Source organism: Dermacentor variabilis, chromosome 2 (assembly GCF_050947875.1).
Source record: "Dermacentor variabilis isolate Ectoservices chromosome 2, ASM5094787v1, whole genome shotgun sequence".
Lineage (NCBI taxonomy): Eukaryota > Metazoa > Arthropoda > Arachnida > Ixodida > Ixodidae > Dermacentor > Dermacentor variabilis.
Genome location: NC_134569.1, coordinates 12,376,655 through 12,396,566, shown reverse-complemented (window position 1 = coordinate 12,396,566; position 19,912 = coordinate 12,376,655). Strand labels below are relative to the sequence as shown.

The 19,912-nt window shown below is 45.7% G+C and overlaps 1 protein-coding gene across 3 annotated transcripts in view; it reads left to right on the top strand.

Moving 5' to 3' along the window:
• The window catches only part of LOC142571363 (arylsulfatase B-like), a 132,269-nt gene that overhangs the window by 82,591 nt on the left and 29,766 nt on the right, over positions 1–19,912 (top strand). For all 3 annotated transcript variants that reach the window (XM_075679647.1, XM_075679649.1, XM_075679648.1), the window contains exons 6-9: positions 1,995–2,111; positions 5,215–5,346; positions 5,953–6,079; positions 6,598–6,891. In XM_075679647.1, the coding sequence (XP_075535762.1) occupies positions 1,995–2,111; positions 5,215–5,346; positions 5,953–6,079; positions 6,598–6,891 (670 nt within the window). The remainder of the gene's footprint in view (positions 1–1,994; positions 2,112–5,214; positions 5,347–5,952; positions 6,080–6,597; positions 6,892–19,912) is intronic.

The window sequence follows — 19,912 nt, the reverse complement described above, 5'->3', positions numbered from 1 at the left end:
TTTTCTGAAAATTTTCGATTTTTGCCACTTTTCAATAAAATATTGACGACCTAAATCGAAAATTCGAAACAAACAGTCGCCAGAATTTAAGTTGCTATTTTAAATGCAACAAACCTCATCAAATTTGGCGAAGTGGTTGCCGAGAAAAACGAATTCTCCTTCTACATGTATTTAGATAGGAGCATCCGACCTAATGTTTCCTCTTTGGAGGAGGCCGAGCTACTACGTGAAAAAAAATTAAATTATGGGGTTTTACGTGCCAAAACCACTTTCTGATTATGAGGCACGCCGTAGTGGGGGACTCCGGAAATTTCGACCATCTGGGGTTCTTTAACGTGCGCCTAAATCTAAGTACACGGGTGTTTTCGCATTTCGCCCCCATCGAAATGCGGCCGCCGTGGCCGGGATTCCATCCCGCGACATCGTGCTCAGCAGCCTAACACCATAGCCACTGAGCAACCACTGCGGGTAGGGCTGCTACGTGAGACCCCCCCCGAACGAGATGTCTGGCTACGCCACTACCAGCTGTCGAATGAAGCTATAGTCAGAAGCGCCAGGCGAGCCATTCGTGGTGCCCGATTACACGTTTTAATGCGATAGCAATTATGTAGACACTCCAGACGCATTGCTGCCGTCACCGTCGACGTGATGCCCCGTATAAGGTCCAAGGCCGATGACATCGTCGCCGCGCGCTGTGTGCTGTACGTGCGAGTGAAAGCATGAGAGGTTGAGCCGACGATGGCAGCTAAATCTCGCGCGCGCAAGGGAGGAAAGTGGGAAGCAAGCGCGCCGCCTTCCGTGTCGCGCAAGGCACCGGCGGAATCGGAGGGAAGGAGTGGGGCGTGCAGGCCCGACGGCTGCTGCGTATGGCGCGAGCCCTATCTTGAAAGCGACCTGCGGTGGGGACAGAGTGCGCCAAGTGGCGACAGCTTCGTGTGCGCTGTGTTCGTCGCTTAGTTTGCGCTGAAGCGAGAGGCAGCGCGAAGGTCAATTCGCTGGCTGCTACTGCCGCGCTTCCTCACTCCAGCTTTTTGACAGCGAGATTACGATATCATCCAGTGAGTGTGTTCATATTTGCTTGTGCGCGCGTGACAGCATGCTTTTTTAATTTGGTTAAGTTAATGTTTACAAGTTTATACGGCCGATAAAACTACTGTCCTTACTTCGTATAGCTGTCGACTAATTTGATATCGCAGTCGATGCTTCAACTTTCGGGTGAAACTGCGACTTCTCTTTCTCTTCTCTTTCTTTAAGCCGCCATGAAACATACTGAGACACATGTACTTCGTTGTTACGCACTTGTAAAATGATTTACGTGGAGAGTTTATCACATTCTTTGTTACAATCCTTTTCAAATGGGAGTGTCAAGGAGTTTCTAATTAAAGTTTCTTTCAAGAAGGGCTATGCTAACGCTTTTTCTTTTCTTTTTTTTTTTTTTTTTTTGTCAGCGCTAGGAGTCATAGTGTTACCACTGTAACAGCACTTTCTGCAGGGCACAGTTCGGACACAGTTAACGTTTGAGGAGAGATGCGATAAAAACTAACAAAGGCGCCGGGAATTGCTAAGTAGCATAGTATATTAAATAAGATGTTTCTAATGCTGCTTAGATTTGGTGCTCGGTTTGTTTCGTAGCGACGCAGGGCTCCTCGTTGTAAGTGAGCATTCTAAAGAAAAAGAACATAAGAATTAAGAATGAACCTCAGCTGCATAGTTCCTTTGCAAACAAACGTTTCGAAGGACCCAGGGTCGTTTTGTTATGTTAATGCGGCAATAAAATTACCGGTTTAACATAACCGTCAACTCCACGTGTATTAGTGATTATTTAATATCACCTTCAACTCTTGCAAAACTCCATGCAGTATAGCAAGCTAAAATGACTGATACCCAAAGCTTCCTTGTGTTTAGTTAGATTTTATTTCCTGCTTTTTTTTCGTTTCTTGATGTGATTATTAACGTCAAGCACATTTCGACATATTATTAAACCCACACCATAGTGGCACCTGGGCAGTTACCGCTACGAGTACACGCCTACCCGGAGGGGCTTCGACTCTTTCTACGGATTTTACTACGGACACGAAGACTACCACACCCACATGCTCCATCACTCCCAGGTATTTATAAGCCTTAACTGAAGTGCTCCTTGAAATATGCTAGCGATAGCGACCAGTATATAAGGCGCTGCAACAGTCTGTTATTATGTCCTCCGCTTAGAAAAATTATCGGTCGCAGTCATAGAAATATCTTTACATTGCAGTGGAAAATGTTATTATCCCATTTCGCCGTCTGCTTGCTTAATCCTGTTGTTATTTTTCCTCTCTGTAGTTGCCTGTGATATTTTTTTCTCTTTCTCTTTCTGCTTGTGCCAGTCTGACTGCCCGTATAGACTGAATGTTTTTCCTTCCTTCTTCCAAAACGTATACCATGCAAGCGTCCAACGTAACTTGTGCCAAAATTTTAAAAATATGCAAGTGCCACGTAGCAGGACAGAACCAAGGTAATGTTGTTTGCCGTCGCTTGGAGCAAGTCAGACTGTTCTTATTTAAAGTAATTACATATTTAGTTATTATTATTAGTTGATCAACTTATCATATATTATATTCAGGCCAAAAGTATCAATGCCAAAATTGTATACCATCGTGAAAAATTCCTGTTCCGTTTCTCAATACATGCTAAATAAAAGTTTTTTCCTAAACCTGAAAGAAAGCCCACAAAACAGGAAAAAGTACCGCACGACACTTTTTTCGTGTTTACAAGGCTTTCATTATTTATTTATTTATTTATTTATTTATTTATTTATTTATTTATTTATTTATTTATTTATCAGTTTACCCTACAGGCTCGGAGGAGCATAGGGTAGGGGTGGGGTTACAGAAAGACGACAAATATTTAAGGCAAGAAAGGGAACTAATAATATAATAATTTAGAAGTTGATTGAAAATAATAACTAATTATTTACTTAGGCGAAATACAAAATACTATAGTCTTACTCCAAGCGACGGCAAGCAATATTACCATGGTTCTGTCCAGTTACGTTGCACTTGCATACATATCTTTTTTTTTTAATTTTGGCACAAGTTGCATGAGACACCCGCTATAAATGTCATGTAAATTCTGAATGGCACTAGAATTTTCTTTGTTCACACGACGCGCTTTTTGGTGAATCTCCCATAGAGAGTATGCAACCCAGTTTCTGATATCATCATCATGTAATCATCACTCGGTTGCATGCCTTGTCGTCTTCTCCGCCTTGTGCATCAATTTTTTCATGCTGTTCATTTTACGATACAAGTGAATCGACTCGTCGCCTTGTCAACTTTCAACAAGTTTGTTTCAGTGTTACAGACACTGACGTGGGCGCAGACGAAAAGCAACAAAGGCTTGACGAGTTCTTCACCGGGATAATGCAATGCATGAAGTTGCTCTATCCTTGTGCAGTGTTTTTATACCAGAGTTGTAATTACCATCAAAATAAAATTCGGTGAGTGGCAAGGTACTATAGTGTTATTTCGCGCTTCTTGTCTACGAAACTTTGATGCAAATTCCAGCTTGGACAAGCCGTGCTCTACCACAGCAAGAACTACGCTCTTAGTCGCAACTGGCGTGCACACTGAAAAGTTCTACTCCGAATTTTAAAGAGTATACATGAGATTGAGTGACATTCTGCGACCAGAAGTTGCGTATGCTTGCGAGCTTTAACACGTTGCTTCCCTCTTTACTATACCTAAGCTGCTATCCCCTGCGTTTTCTGCACAGTGTAACCGATCGGAATTTAGTCTGGTTAACCTCCTTGCATTTTCTGTATTCTCTTTCTCTAAAATACAAATGAACAAGCAAATACGTTAGCAATAATCTACAACAACGGCGGAAGCATCATGGCGCAATCCGTTTCGAAAACGTCCCTTGTCGGCCCGGTTCTTTCTCAACGTATTCCACAGCAGCGAAAAGAGCGGCCAATTCGGACAATTCTCAGGAGAATCTTAGGCGTAACATTAGGAGGCGTACGGGAAGAGAGCCTTGTGGATCAGAGCGCAAACGGGGATAGCCGATATTCTAACTGACTATGAGAGAAAAAAAAATGGAGCTGGGCTGGCCACGTAATGCGTAGCATCAGGCAAGTACCCAGGGGGGGGCACCACTCTTCACCCGCGCCGCCAAATCAATCTTGAGACTTGACAGCTATTCGGCGGTCGACATTTTGCTGCCTTTTTCACTTCTTTTGGATGGCGGTACTCGCGGCGTCTCCTGCGGTGTGAAGGCCAGCTTTCAGATCGATTCGGTGCCCGCGCGATTAACTCGAGATGCGTTCAGGTGTCACCATCTATTCCAACGGTCACGCGCATTGCTGTTGCTTCGTTAGTTCAACCTTTGTTTACTGATCCAGGAACCAGGAAAGGGATTCGGTTCGTAGTCAGCTGGCCTGTATGCTCGTGGAGCGAGTTGCGGCCGGAGACAACGCCGTTTGCGTTTAACTTTTACTTTTGCTTCATTATTTCCTCGAGTGACGGCTCGCCACGACGCTGACATATCCTCGGCACATATACCCGTGATACACGTTAGATAAGGTGGAAAATAAGATCATGCGAAGCAGTGTCCATGATCAAACTCTGCAGTGACCGTTAAACCCATAAGAAATGTGAATGTCAGCTGTTACCTCGTCTGGCTTTTCCGTAATTGTACAGCACTTTTCATGCAAAATTGGGAACTGGAAACAAGATTTGCAAGGAGTCGAGAAATTAAGCGATCTACTAAGGGAGAGAACCGAGGCAACAGCCAAACAGGAAGGAAAAACGAAAATTAACAAATTTAACAGTTGCTTGTGAAACTATTTATGAATCAACATCTATTTATTTAGAAAGAAGTAGCGGAAACGGTGCCAGAAGTGGAGAATGATTCCGTGTGTTTTGAATGACGCTTCTACCATTATCAGTCTAACCACCTGACGGAGCCACTTCTCAGCTATGCTTATGTGGGTGTTTTTCTAACCTTCCGTGGTGGGCGCATGCAGTACGTCCAGAACCGCAGCATCCTGCGCTTTTTGCTGTTGTACGGGACTGGTGATCACGCGTCGTTACGCAACTTCCCAAATAACGATACGAGTCGTTTTTGGCACTTAACTTGGTAGATCAGTAAACGAGGGACCCAAAATAACTGTGATTGTTCCACAAATGTATATACCAGAAATTTGAAAAAAAACGCTCAAATCAACGTCTTCAGGATGGAAAAGAAATTTCGGGTCTCGACCTCTGGAACGGCACGGAGCCCGCAGAGGACGCCACGGGAGTGTACGGCACCGAGCTGTTCGCCGAGAAAGCAGTGCGCCTCATCCAGAACTTGGACAAGTCCAAGGTAATCATTACCGCACGGAGTTTTAATCGCCAAAGCTGGAGGACGTGGCGTGATAAAGTTGAGCAATGACGTCTCAATTGTTTTCGCTGCTTTTCTCAAGTTACAAGTCGAGCACTGAGTTCACGACAAAGCGTCGTGTGTCGTCTTTCCTTGATCCTCGTTGCTCCTCGTGGGCCGTTCTATTTTCGCATAATGTTCCAGGAGAGCTAGTTGCACTGAAACAACAAGTCATTCTGCCTTTGTAAGCTGGACGTGCAAACAAAATGTGTTCCACGGTTTCCAACGCGCCACAGTTAGAATACGGATTGATGGTCAATCCAAGACGGCACAGATGAATGCGGCGTTCAGACGAAGTCGATGATACATTGTCCCAAGGAATCTAATCGTGATTTTAATACGGGGTCAATTGAACAGAGAAAACGATGTTGAAGCAGTATAGACTGCGCAAACGATTTCTTTCCGCGTGGGCGTATTTCATTGCCATCGCTGATGCGTCGGATTTAAAGAAGTATATAATGTAAATATGATGTGTGAAATTTCTTAAACGTAGCCGCTTTATTGTTCATCGACATCCGCGCTCTCTTAGGTTTTTCTCTCCCCTTGCAGCCTCAGTTCCTGTATCTCAGCCAACAGGCGGTTCATTCCGGAAATGATGATGACCCACTTCAGTCGCAGAAAAAGAATGTGGACAAGTTTCCTTATATCGGTGAAAAGAACCGGACTATCTACGCCGGTAAGCGCTGGCCATGGCACGACAATTTTGATAGCGCTTTTAAAATTTAAATACATTTAATATGAATGAACCATTGTCTAAAGAGTAGTTTTCAAAATCCACGTTCCATTAATTTTGCATAATATGAATTAATACGTTTTATCTCGAAGGCTACACAACAGACGGTACGTGAAATTTTTGTTTTGTGCCTTTGCCACGAAACCGCACCGTTCTAAAGAGGCTGTTTATCGACCGTAAATTTTGCTCTTTCATGATATCTACAAAAAATTGACAGCATAAATCATAATCCCTTATGTGGACACTTATAGCCGTAGGTGCGCCAGTATTACAAGCATTAGAGGGTGAAACCAGACCTTAGCGGCCTCCTTAGCCAACTTGTAACATACCATCTGGAAGTGGATTTGAAGGCGGGGCGATAACAATGAACATTGTTATACTAAATCACGATCACTTTGGCCCTAACGCATTGAACATCCTGTCAGTGTGCGTTTCGGGCGAATGCATTCCCGTGCATCTAGGAATGGTTGACTCACTCGACGAGGCCGTCGGAAGCGTGATGCGAGCGCTGGGCGAAGCCGGAATGCTACAGAACAGCGTGATCGTCTTCAGTTCGGACAACGGTGGCGTGCCCTGGGGCTACATGGCCTCCCGTGGCATGAACTGGCCGCTACGCGGGGCAAAGTCCTCACCCTGGGAGGGCGGATCCAGAGCGGCCGCTTTCCTGTGGTCGCCGCTGTTGGACAAGAGCCGCCGGGTCTCTCAGCAACTCATGCACATCACCGACTGGCTGCCCACGTTCTACGCGCTCGCCGGTGAGTGGCATTTGCTGATTTTATTGCGATAGCAATTCCATGGACACTCCAGGCACATTTTTGCCGCCGCCGTAATGTTCCGTATAAAGACCAAGACCGATAAAACCGTCGCCGCGCGCCGTATGCTGTGTGTGCAAGTGAAAGCGTACAAGGGTGGGCTCAATCTCTCGCGCTCAAGGGAGGAAAGCGGGGCGAAGGCGCGCCGTCTTTCGTCGCGCGCACGGAACCGGGGGGGGGGGGGAGGCAGGGAGGATCATTGCGCTTCGGCCCAGCAACGCGCGACCGCGTCGGCTTGATCTTGAAAGCGATCTGCTTTTGGCGCAGAGCTTCCGGCAGTGCTTTTAGACCAAAGGCTCGTATTGGGGGCGAGCTCCACCGCTGAAAAAGCTGGCGCCACCGTCGGCGCGACGGGCCATGAAAAATCACGTAGACTCAGCGGCCGCGTCTCCTGTTTCGGAAGCGCCGAAGCGAGCTGAAAACGAAAGTTTAAAGTCCCACCTGCGCTGCGGTTCTGATTAAGGGGTGAGGCTTTACCGCCTTGGGTGTCTGCTTGACAACATCTGAAAGTACTATGATAGGTAGTGGCTGCCTTTGGAGGCGTGCCGCATGGTAGGCTACTGCTCGGTGCCGCAGTGCCGGACGTACGCAACGGAGCCCGCTGTCAGCCTTATTCACACTTAGCCGCAGGGCAAGGAGCTGCGTGAAGCTTGGCTCGCGAAACTTAGACCCGGCAAACAGCCATCGGCTACAACCAGGGGTGTAGCCAGGGGGCGGGGGTGGGGGCTTATGGGGCTTCTGCCCCCCCCCCCCCGAAATTTTTTCGTGCTGTCCATGCACCGCCGACCAAAGCAACCCCGGCGCCGGAAATCATTCTGGATTTTGTCTAGAACGTCTTTTTCACGCTCGAAAAGCCATTTCACCGCAAAAATTGCGAACTCGGGCTGGATTTCGCGGCAACGCCCATGCACCGGGAGTTACATAATGCAAGCAGCCCCATCCGAGCACAAAGTTTCAAGGACGTTATGATGGCGAACGGGCTCGCCGCGGCATCTCGAGGAGGCCGCGGAATCTACACTCAATCATGGAATCTACGGAGCGCGTGGATGTCAATTCCGAAACCTTATGGGTGTAAAGTTCTCATAAACTTCTGTTGTGAAAGGTGCATTGACATTTCCAAACGTGTGCTTTAGATTTTCAATTGCGTAACTTTGTAAGTTTGATGTTCCCATAAATATTGGACGCCAAAGGTTCATTAACTCTTCCAAAGTGGTACGTCGGGCCTTACAACTAGAGAAGCCAAATCAACACACTATCAGAGAAGCTGACAAAGCACGCGGCAAGGCCCGATGAGACGAAGCGTTATGGTGGTTCATTCGTGCCGTCATGTCACATAAAAAAATATCAATTTTTTTTTCACCTGCGCCAAAGCATCCGGTGAAGACACTAAAGCCAGCCAAGGTAACTACGTTCTTATTAATTTTTTCTACTTTGAGTTTTAATCGCGAGGACCACATTGAGCCTCTTCAATTTTTTTGTTCTCGCTCCCCTACCCGCAGGCTGCCAGAGCCAGTCAGAGCGCATGCGTTTTTCTCGTGTTGCCCCGACCACCGCGCGGCGCACTTCGGTGCGCGTTCGGTTTTTTCTGGCCGAGTACATTCTCTCCTGGCAGAATTTCGGACACTAGCAGACGAGAAAAAGAAACAATGGTCGCTCGCCGCCATCATTGTGGGGACTCGACGGATTGCACCGCATTAGCTTGAGCGCAACCTCTCCAGAAAGTCTTGTCTGGCCGGAGTAGGATACCGAGCAGTATGCGCATGGTTCTTCGTGGACCAAGCGTCTCGTGTTTTCTTCAATATTCCTTTAATAGCCACATTAGTTGCCCAAAGTAGGCATTCGATTGTGACCAACGTACTTTCCTTCGCATTTTTTTTTTCATTACGGTGCCCCCACCCCACTAAAGGAAAAAGAAAAGACGTTGTTGCGGCGCAGCGAATTGTCGCATGGTGAAAGTTCTATTTTGCTACTTCTTTTGCGGAAAGTAATGGGCCATGGGACGCTTCAGCTGACGGATACTCTTATTATATTATTGCGATAGCAGTTATATGGACACTCTAGGCGCATTCCTGCCGTCGCCGTCGCCCTCATGTTCCGCATAAAGTCCAAGGGCGATAACGTCGTGGCCACGTGCCGCATGCTGTATGTGCGAGTGAAAGCGTAAGGAGGCATGGGTGAGCCGACGATGGTGGCTCAGTCTTGCGTGCGCAAGGGAGAAAAGCGGGGAGGAAGCGCGCCGCTTTCCGTCGCGCGCGATACATTGGAGGGAGTGGATGGAATGGGGGACGGATCTAAGATTCTGTGAATTTGTGATTGCGCAACATGTTTATTTGCCTTGTTTGACCCATTATATACCGGGACTTTTTCTTAGATACGTAGATTTATTGGAGACTTATAGGTATGCTTAGATATCTTGTTGCGAGGTGTTGTGCATACGTGCAGTGAACTTTGTTTCCGGTGACACTTTTTTGCCCTTTACCAAGCTGTATTTTCGCATTTGTATATTCCATTGTATCTTCGCATTTCTAATGTACCAGGGCGAGTCAAATGAAAGTGAGCCTACCCACCCTGCGCAATTATGGTTCTGTTCATTATCTGCAAGACCTACGCGTAGCAGACAGGCATCTCTCATTTACAAAAGTGACACGCAGGTGAGGATAAATGTTCTTTATGCTCCCATACACTGGGTTGAACATGGTTTCGTGACGTAATGGACGCTCCAGAAGTTGAGCAGCGTGGTGCCGTGAGGTTTTTGATAGCTGAAAGTGTTTCCCAAAAAGAAATTAGTCACCGTATGGCTGCCGTGTACATTGAACATTGCATTTCATTGGCCACTGTGAAGCGTTAGAACAAATGGTTCAAAGAAGGCCGTGAAAGTTGCAAAGACGATCCCAGACCGGACCAAAGCCGTCATGCGATCACCCCTAACAATAGTGCAAAGGTTGATGAGCTGATGACACAAGAACGCAGGATAAGCATCGATGAACTGGCAGAGCGTGTGAACATCAGTCACGGTTCGGTTCACCATCACCATTCACGCCATAATTCATGAACATCTCGCTTATCGGCTCTTGTGTGCGCAATGGATGCTCAAGATTTTGAACCACCGCCAGAATACGGAGAAGTTCGGCGCTGCCTTTACTCATATGATCTGGTATTACAATAAGGGTGATGATTTCTTGTCTGCAATTGTGATCGGAGACGAACCATCATGCCACTACTACGAGCCTGAAACACGGCAGCAAAGCTTATAATGAAAACATTCGAATTCACCAGCCCCCCAAAAAAATCAAAGGCCGTCATTTCCACCGGAAAGGTGTTGACTTTCATTTTTTGATCGTCAGGAGCCATTGCTGATAGAATTTGCTAAATTTTGAGAGACTATCAATCGTTTCGGATATTGTGAAACGCCGGATCGGCCGCGTGTCGCAATCAAGAACAAACTACGTGAACAATTGACGAATGGGGTCATCTTGTTCCACGACAATGCCCGTCCCCACGTCGCTGATGTGGTTAATACAAAACTGGCAAAGTTCAAGCGGGAAACGCTGCAACATCCGCCATACAGCGCAGACCTGTCGCCTTGCGACTTCCACATTTTGGGGCAACCGAAAGAACAGCTCAAGGGAACCAAATTCGTCTCAGACGATGACGTGAAAGTCAGTTGCAGACGTTTTGAAGCAACAACCCCAGGAGTTTTATGAGACGGGAATTACGCGACTCGTTAGTCAATAGGACAAACGTCTAAATGCTCATGGAGGCTACCTTTAAATAATGTACCCCGTTTGTCATATATCCGCATTGGCTCACTTTCATTTTACTCGCCCTCGTATATTCTGCAGAACTCCTGCTTCTTATACGTACTCTCTGTTGCGACTATAATTTCGGTGCAATTACTCACGATACATGACCGGTGACAGCTGCTCCTGCGTAATACATTGGAACAAATGACAGCGTCATTGATATTTTTCACTGGCCGTTGCATATGTACAAGAATGTAAACAAGGATCTTGAATGACAAAGTTTCATTAACATATTTGTCCTCAACTTGTTCATTTCATGGCCTCTACATTTTTCATATCAGCGGCATGCGCTGCTTTGCTGGTTTCGAATTGTTGTCGTTCTAAAGTTCGTGTGATATTTTATTTACTTACTGAATAGACAAAAAACATGGAAGCATTGACACAAGTTATGTTGGGCACAATTTTTGGCACATACGAGTATAATATTTAATAAAAGAATACATATTTTACTTTTACTGACAGTGCGTAGCGTTCAAGAATTCGTTTGCAGCATCTTTGGCGATCACAATGCAGTTATTATTCATGTATTTGTTCCCTAGGCAAATTGCTGAAGAGGAAGCTTTAGCTCGGGCCCAACTCCGACGTGGCCTATTCAGATACATGTAAAACGCAGAAACGCTTTTGTGAGATAACCGCTGGATCGATGTTAATGAAATCTGTTGCATTTGAGAGAGTAAGTTAAATTCTAGTGTCTGTTGGAAGCGGAATTTCGATTTAGGGCCCGAGCTTTGTTTAAAATAGTTTGAAAAATTCGAAACTTAGAAAAATATAGAAGCACGAAGTTTACAAATTAATAGCTCTGCATCAAAAACAGATATTGCGGTTCTGTAAACGGCATCCATTACACCATTCAAAGCGGACAAATTCCATATGTCTATTTGTATACTATGTGAATTGGTACGTACAAGGGATCTGCAAAAGCCGTATTTCCATAATACTTAATCTTTTGAGACTAATGTTTAACATCAATTTTGTCCGCTGTACATGTACTATTATGTGCAATTCACAGAATTGTGATATCAATTTTCATTGCCGATTTACAGAGTTCTAAACTTCATTGTTTCGTTTTCCAAAAATTTTCGATTTTTGCCACTTTTCAATAAAATATTGACGACCTAAATCGAAAATTCGAAACAAACAATCACTAGAATTTAAGTTTTTCTTTCAAATGCAATAAACCTCATCAAATTTGGTGAAGTGGTTGCCGAGAAAAAAGAATTCTCCTTCTACATGCATTTAGATAGGAGCATCCGACATAATGTTTCCTCTTAGGAGGAGGCCGAGCTGCCTTGTGAGTCCCCCCCCCCCCCCCCGAACGAAATTTCTGGCTACGCCACTGGCTACAACTTGGGTATGCAACAAGCACAGACGCGAGGAACATTTCTGCTACGGCGCCGGTAATACGATGTTCGGTGAGTAGCAGAAAACGCGAACTGAGACGCGCGCCCGCGCCCGCTGCCCGGCTAATGTCAGGACGGTTTGGCCTATGAACTTGTTGATGCTAGATAATGGCAAGTTCACTGGAACGGAAAGGGAGCTGTAAGACGCACATTAAAGAAAGTCATGGCATATGGGCATGTTTGTGTTATCAATTAATGCACTGGATTACGAAAAAGAACCAGAGGGAAATCGCACGCTGAGAAGACCAATAAACATACAGTGCGACGTAACTTGAGAAGTAATATTGAAATGTCCAAGAATTTGGAAGACAAGAATAGATTGAATCGTCGCGACGGCATATGACAGTCGCCGTAGGCGTCGAAGTCTCTATAACAAAATTATTTTTGAACAGTTCTGATAGCGTCCACGCAACAATGGTTGCTAGTGTGCTGTCAAATGCTCATATGCTGCGGCCTAAACCTCACGGAACGGTGCGAAAACGCGCTGGCAGCGAAAGCAAAACATTGTGCGCGGACATGCACGCAGACGCGCAGTCGGTCGCTGCGAACCCGTGCGATCGCTGCATTGAGGCTTCATTCGCTTATGCTCCATTTGGTTATACAGACAGCCTACTATAAGAACATGTTTCACATAGTTTACTCTCAGCGTTTGCCTACCTTTCACGCAAGAAGCCGGTTCGGGAGACTCCATCACGGCGACCGCGCGCAGTGGCGTTCATTGTACGCATTCGGTAAAGAGAGAGCGTTTGTAAACGATTAGGTGCTTTCAGTTTGCCCAAAATTATTATATCTACAGTCAAAAATTTCCATTGTTTTGAGAGTATTTACATGAATGTCAAGGAGGGCTGCCGCGTGGTGTTCTTTGTTGAGCGCCGTCAACGAAACCTATGAGGAGCGCGCCGCGTGATGCCTCGTGCTACGCAAGGGAGGCGCTTCCGGCAGATGGCGACTGCGCAAGTCCTCGCCCCAATATGTTTTGCGTGTGCTGTGTTCTCGCGGCTCAGTTTGCGTTGAAGCGATAGACAGCACAAATGTCACTTCTCTCGCTGCTGCTGCCGATCATACAGCGATCATCGAGCTTGATGTGTGCATGTTTGCCTGTGCGCGCTGACACCGTGGTTAATTTAGTTAGTAAACGAGTCTTTACAAGTTTATACGTTCGATAAAACTACTATCCTTGCTTCGTATGGAATCGATGCTTCGCCTTTCGGGCGAAACTGCGACTTTTTAATGTGAAGAATTCTTGCGAAGATTCGTCCGAGTTTACCCAGTTTTTATCGGATGTCTACCCGTTCTCGTGTGCCGATCCCGGTGATAGGGAAGTTTAAAATTCACCGACGGTTACTCCCCCACGTGAAATTTGGGCGCGTTTTCATTTCGCGATATATTAGCTGGCGCGGACAATCTGTCTCGTGCGGGACGTTGCAAACGGAGCGAAGTGTGGCGCGACTGCCTCGCTAACCTGGAGCCAGCGCGTTCTTCCAGTGTTCTGGGGCCATTGAAGTCGATAGACAGTTCGTATAAAGGGCCGCTAGTTTTTCAAATATTCGGTTTAGAAATGTACATATAATAACCGAGAAACATAGTTAACATGTCATTATTTTACAAATAACCAGAACATTGTTTATTGGACTTGGGTTATTAAAGTCTGTACTTTATTACTTGAATAAAGGTTTTTGAGACCTCACTGACGTGTGACAAGCAGCAGCCCACTGGTATCGCTTGCAGTCCGTACCACTTATCGATTCAAATTGTACGGCGGTAATATTTGCGAACGGGGTGATGATTTCCTTCGAGCAGGGTCACGCAGGTTTGTTTTAATTAGATAACAATAATATCTCAGCTAGTTTATACATACACTATTCGATAGCCGCCACCAAGCAAACCTTTTTAAAGACGGTGAACTTCATCAGCGGGCGCCCCTGCGAATCTCAATGAGTCCGCTCATGAGGCAGCGCGAGATCTTACCCTCCGCTCTGCCCCGCGCAACGGCGTGGCGGTATACCCCGAGAACAGAGACTCCCCTTCCACATACAATGAAATCACGAAGTATTAACTTCTTAATCGCAGGGTTTACAGTGTGCCGCATCCTAAACTAAACAGGGCTCAGGCACTTACATTACGCTTACTACCTTGCCTTGCCCACGGAGACTGAACGTGTTTTATCCAGAGACGTATACAGAGCCTTATTGCCAAGGTTGTGGTGCTTTAGCCACGCTCGAACACATGCTGTGGTCTTGTGAAAGAATTGAAGACTCGGCGATCAAGGATGCGTCTAGGTGGGAGGCTGCGCTTCGCAGCCCGGACCTGGATGAACAATTCTGGGCTGTCCAGCAGGCTCACGACGTGGCCGTGAGGCTTGGCCTTCCGGTCCCGACGTGGGAGCGGCCCGCTTAGTGATTAATTATCACTACTTGCAGGACCAAATAAAGTTTTCCTTCCTTCCTTCCTTCATCAGCTGCGGCGTTTCACTGGCATAACGGCTGCACGGCTGCCGTCGTCAGTGGTGTGCCGCGTCTGGCCGTGTAATTACGTGTTGCTTTAGAGAAATGTGCTGGCCAGCGTGAAAATCCATCGCTGGAACCAAGCTCAGTCTGCTAGGAGGCCACCCACGAATGCGGATTCACCTTGAAGCCTCTGGGCTTGTGCACCGGTGAGTAAAAAGTCATTGCTTCGCATTCTCAACTTCGAATTTCTTTGCGTGCGAGGCGGATAAAAGAGATTCCTACATATAGTGATTTCGTTAAAGTGTAAAATGATAATTGTTATAAAGTTACTGCGCTTCAAAGGCAATTCAAACGAGGCTCTTATTATTTTGTCACGTTGCTAAAATTCCTAACACGGAGTACAGCATAAATAACAAATAGTTTTGGCTGTTCCTGCATAAATGATACACTGCCATAAATTCACTGCACATTAGTGGCAGACGTGTGTTTGTGTGTGTGTGCGTGTGTGTGCGTGTGTGTGTGTGTGTGTGTGTGTGTGTGTGTGCGTGTGCGTGTGCGTGTGTGCGTGTGTGTGTGTGTGTGTGTGTGTGTGTGTGTGTGTGTGTGTGCGCGCGTGCGTGTGTGTGCGTGCGTGCGTGCGTGTGTGTGTGTGTGTGTGTGTGTGTGTGTGTGTGTGTGTGTGTGTGTGTGTGTGTGTGTGTGTGTGTGTGTGTGTGTGTGTGTGTGTGTGTGTGTGTGTGTGTGTGTGTGTGTGTGTGTGTGTGTGTGTGTGTGTGTGTGTGTGTGTGTGTGTGTGTGTGTGTGTGTGTGTGTGTGTGTGTGTGCATGCGCGCTTTTTTGTCATGGAGCGTTTTGTGCGCTGTTCTTAGTGTACATGGATCACAGACTAACTCCCGCTTACACCATAGTAATTCAGGGTCTTCTTTTTTTCGACTCCAGCCTCCAAGACGCTGCTCACAGTTGTTCACCCCTTTGGACTCTGTTGTCTTTGGACGTACAAGTCAGCAGTGAATGTGTCACCAATGGCAGTAACATCAAGGGCCAAAATCCTCACAAGGTATGTTTCTGAACACCAACTAGAACCGTGATTTCTTTCATTTATTGGACTAACTTTTGTTTCACCATATTTTGTTCGCATGTTTGTCATGACTTCATCATTTCTCTTTTCAGGAAGACGGACAAGAGAGAGATTATTTAATATGCAAGCTGCCCATGCTAAGCCATAAGAAGCTCAACGGTCACCATAATGGCGACAGGTCCTCTTGAGCTATATGTGCCTCACCATGGAATGTTTGGAAGTTTAGTAGGCAGAGGGGCGTGAGCCCTATGAAGAAAGCAAAAGTCTACAGTTTTGTGTCGTGCCCAGCGGGTATGCTAAAATTTTGCGTACAAGCTTATTTTCTTTTAAGGGCGTTTTATGACAAACGGAGAAGTAACATGTTGAGTCCCAAGTTATTTCTTTTCTAGTCATTATAGCCATGACGATCAGAAGAGAAAAAATACAGCAAGTTCCTACTTGCTCAAGCACAAACTCTGTCATCTGCTCTTTGCTAATTAGCTTGATAGGCATTACCACCGAGTTCCACATGCTCCCTCACAACTAACGATTTGTTACACGAAAATGCAAAGCATTTTAAAACGGTCAAATGCGCTCAATGAAATCTTGAGGAAGTGATACTTCATGTTGACTGAAACTCTGGTAGTCACTATTAATTTTATTATTCTATTTTTATTTAAATGCCCTCAGGGCCATATGATATCAAAGAGGGGAGTGGTTACAAAGTAGCAGAGTAAAGCAAACAGACAATCAAGTGCGGTAAGTTCTGGTAATTTAATAATTCTCCTGATTATACAATGTTAGCTAATCTTTTGCGAAAAAATTTGTTACCAATGATGGCTACGATATTTCAGGGTAGGTAGTTCCATTCCTGAGATGTACGGGGGATGAACGATTGAAATAAAAACTTCGTGTAACATGAATCAATTCCTACCTTACTGCGATGATCGACGCATTTTGAAATGTATTGAGGCCGCAGTATGAAGCCGTCGTGAAGTGCGGTGCGATGAAAAATTTTATGAAATAGCGAAAGGGAGGGACGGGCGACTTTGTGGCGGTTAGCTAGTGGAATAAGTGCTAGCTCTAATTGAGGTTATGCTCGCAGTACGCTTATAATTAGAAAGAATGAAACGAATGGAGTATTTTTACTAGTTTAGGTAAAGTAATACGATTAACCAACTGGGATCTCATATTGCAGATGCGTATTCAAGTTTTGAGCATATTAGAGTCTTGTAAAACTGTACTTTTAATGTAGACGGTGCTTTGGAAAAGTTGCGCCGTAAGTACCCGAGCATGTGATTGGCGTCGTTAATGACATACTGTATATTAATGGTCCACTTTTAGTGGTTTGTAATGTACAGCAAGATATTTATATTTATATTTGTTTGTACAGCAAGATATTTATATCACATGACGAAATCTAAGGGAATGTTAACATGACAAGTGCTATGATTAGAATTAGGTATGGATACGCGCATTATTTTACATATTTTAATTGCTAATGGTTAATGTACTGTTTGCATGAAATCAATAACTAGGCTTGCCCTGCACCATAAGAAATAGGAGAAAAGGTATGTTCGCACAATAGGCCGATTCCACACTTCTCAAACAGACGAATCACTAAAAACAATTTTTCTTTCTCTTCAAACAGCAGGTGACAAACCTGAGGACAGTGTCTTCCCGAGAAGTTTTTGAAATATCCTCGAAGTAAGTTTGATTTACCATTCAGCCAATCAACAGTGGACAAGCAAGCGTGGCGTGGGAACTTGTCTTCTTCACGGCCCTCACAAATATGTTTGCTTGTTGAAACGCTGGATCCAGGCTGAGGCTTTCCTTGTTCACCTCTTTGCCTTGTTTGAATACACAAACCGAGATGTCTTTTTTTTTTCAACATGAAACCGTAAATTGCATTTTCCAAGGATCCGCGAGCATACTTAGATGTTTATTTAGTGTCCTTGTTTACTCACGCAATATTTGTAGAAGGCCTTATAAGCACTGTTGTCTCCATAACGTTCTTTGGTTTCCTACGAGTACTCCATTTGTGTCAAAGTGTTTACTTCCGCATCTGAACACTAAATATGCACCAGATGTGTCAGGAGCAGACAATATATGTGTTGTAAAATATAGCACAACGTTTTTCTTTTCCGCTACACTACGTACCCCTCGTCAATGTGTTCTGAAAACAATGGGACATTGCAGCTGGAGCTTATTTTGTTGACAGTACATATTTGGTGAGCACTCTTTATGTTTATTTTTTAATCTAGCTGAAATCGTCGAAGGCAGCCAATATACGTATAGTATGAAACACGTCAAGCAGCACTGTACGCAACTACAAGTACGAGGTTAGCGCAGCATAAATATCATTGTCTGAAGTATCGCTCTCCCTGCTTTACCGGCATGCCAAACACGACGGGAAAGCATCGCTCAATTTTAACTTTTATGTGCTTTCTATGCTTCTATATTCTCAGTTTCAATAAACAGAAAGTTACCTATTTCAAGTGTTTTCTTTTTTTTTTTTGCCAGCTGAGGCCTCTCGGTCACCTGGAGTCATAACAAAGATATCTGCAGTCATGTCAGAGCACCGCACACACGATTGCCATCCGGAATGCGGTAACAAAGCGCCCAGAACCAGCGAGCGAGCAGCGCGACGAGCCGCACCAGCCGCTACCGCAGCGGCCATATTGCTCATTACGCAATGGTGATGACAGTAGTTTTGATTTTGTCTGTGCCATCTCTGGGTCGTATACTTTGGTTCGCAACGCCACCGCTACTCTTATTTCCGTTTCACTGTGGAGAGTACAGTTTCCCTTCTCCAAGTTTATATAGGTGTTCTGTGGACAAAACAACCCGAAATCAGTCGGCGAAAATCGCCATCATCAGCTACGGAGGCGTCGCACAGGGGCGCGCTCCTTCGGATTTCGGAGCGCGCCAACTTAACGCGCCCAATGACGCCGAGGAAACCACAGGGGAAATTACTTGTTATTAACTGAATTTTAAAAAATGATAAATAAATGGAACTGAAAATGGGTGAAAAAATAGCTGGCTGCTGGTGGGGCACGAACCGACGGCTTCGCATCATTCGTGCGGTGCTCTCACCAGTCGAGGCACCCCGGCGCCGTTTTCCCATCTACTTTCTGGGACATTTATTTTTATCTGCTAGAACCAACCCTGGAATTGTTAGCCAACGCCATCACTCATGGCCTTGGCGGCGTATATGGAGCATCCCTTCTGCCGCAGGCGTCACGTCTACGTTATTTTTCTGGATCAAGGCAACTGGTCAATAAACCTACACATGCTCCCTGAAGGCATCACAGCTGCCACATTCCGGACCCTCGTTATGTAATGAACGAGAATAAAGGGAACCGAGGGGCCCGATTTTTGTTAGTCATCTCATAGGAAGCCAACAAATTGACACCAGTGAAAACATAGGGCAATGTACTTGTAGTTCCTAATTGAATTAAGTAAATAGAAATTAAAGTGGATGAAAAAAATTGGAGGCTTATCAAGGTTAAGCCCAGTGGATGCGAAGCATGTTAAGCAGCTGCCTCAGTGTGGATGGGGCTAAGTAACGGAGACGTGGTTTTAGGTTAATCGTCGTACTTTATTCTTTGCAGCCCGACAAACACACTCTCATGGTCCGTAAATGCATGACTCTTGGTTTGCACGTCACTTATTCTGTATTGTCTTTGAGCATTTCTACACAACACCATGTTAAACTGTTTCCCCACTGAGTCGTGGACTTTGGCTGTAGTTGACACAAGCCGAGGGCATATCGTTCTTCGACGGCCTGCAGAAACGTCCTGTCTCTCACCGGGTCCTTATTGAAGTCTCCCGTGCAGACTAACATTCTTTTGTCGGTGCGCGGCGGCAGTCCGTCTGCCATGATGTTGATTGCATCTTCGTTGCTCGTTTGGGGCGCGACGTATACACCAGAGACGACCAAGTCGAGAGCCGGGATCTCTACGCAGAGAGCTTCTCCTCGCTGCATCGGCACCGCCGGCGTCACGACCTTAGCTCGTAGGGGGTCTCTGACGTAGATCGCCACCCCGGCATTTCTGGTTTGGTCGGGTCGTTTCGCAGCACCAACCAGGGTGAAGCCTTTAATCGTCTCCGGAGTGTCTTTGTCCACCCCGGTTTCCGTAAACACCAGCGCATGCGCAGACATGAGCATTGCATCCGAGGTGATTTCGCAGTTGTGCAAGAGCAGCGATCTAACGTTTAGAGTAGCTATGGTGACCGCGCTCTTCTCCACTAGCC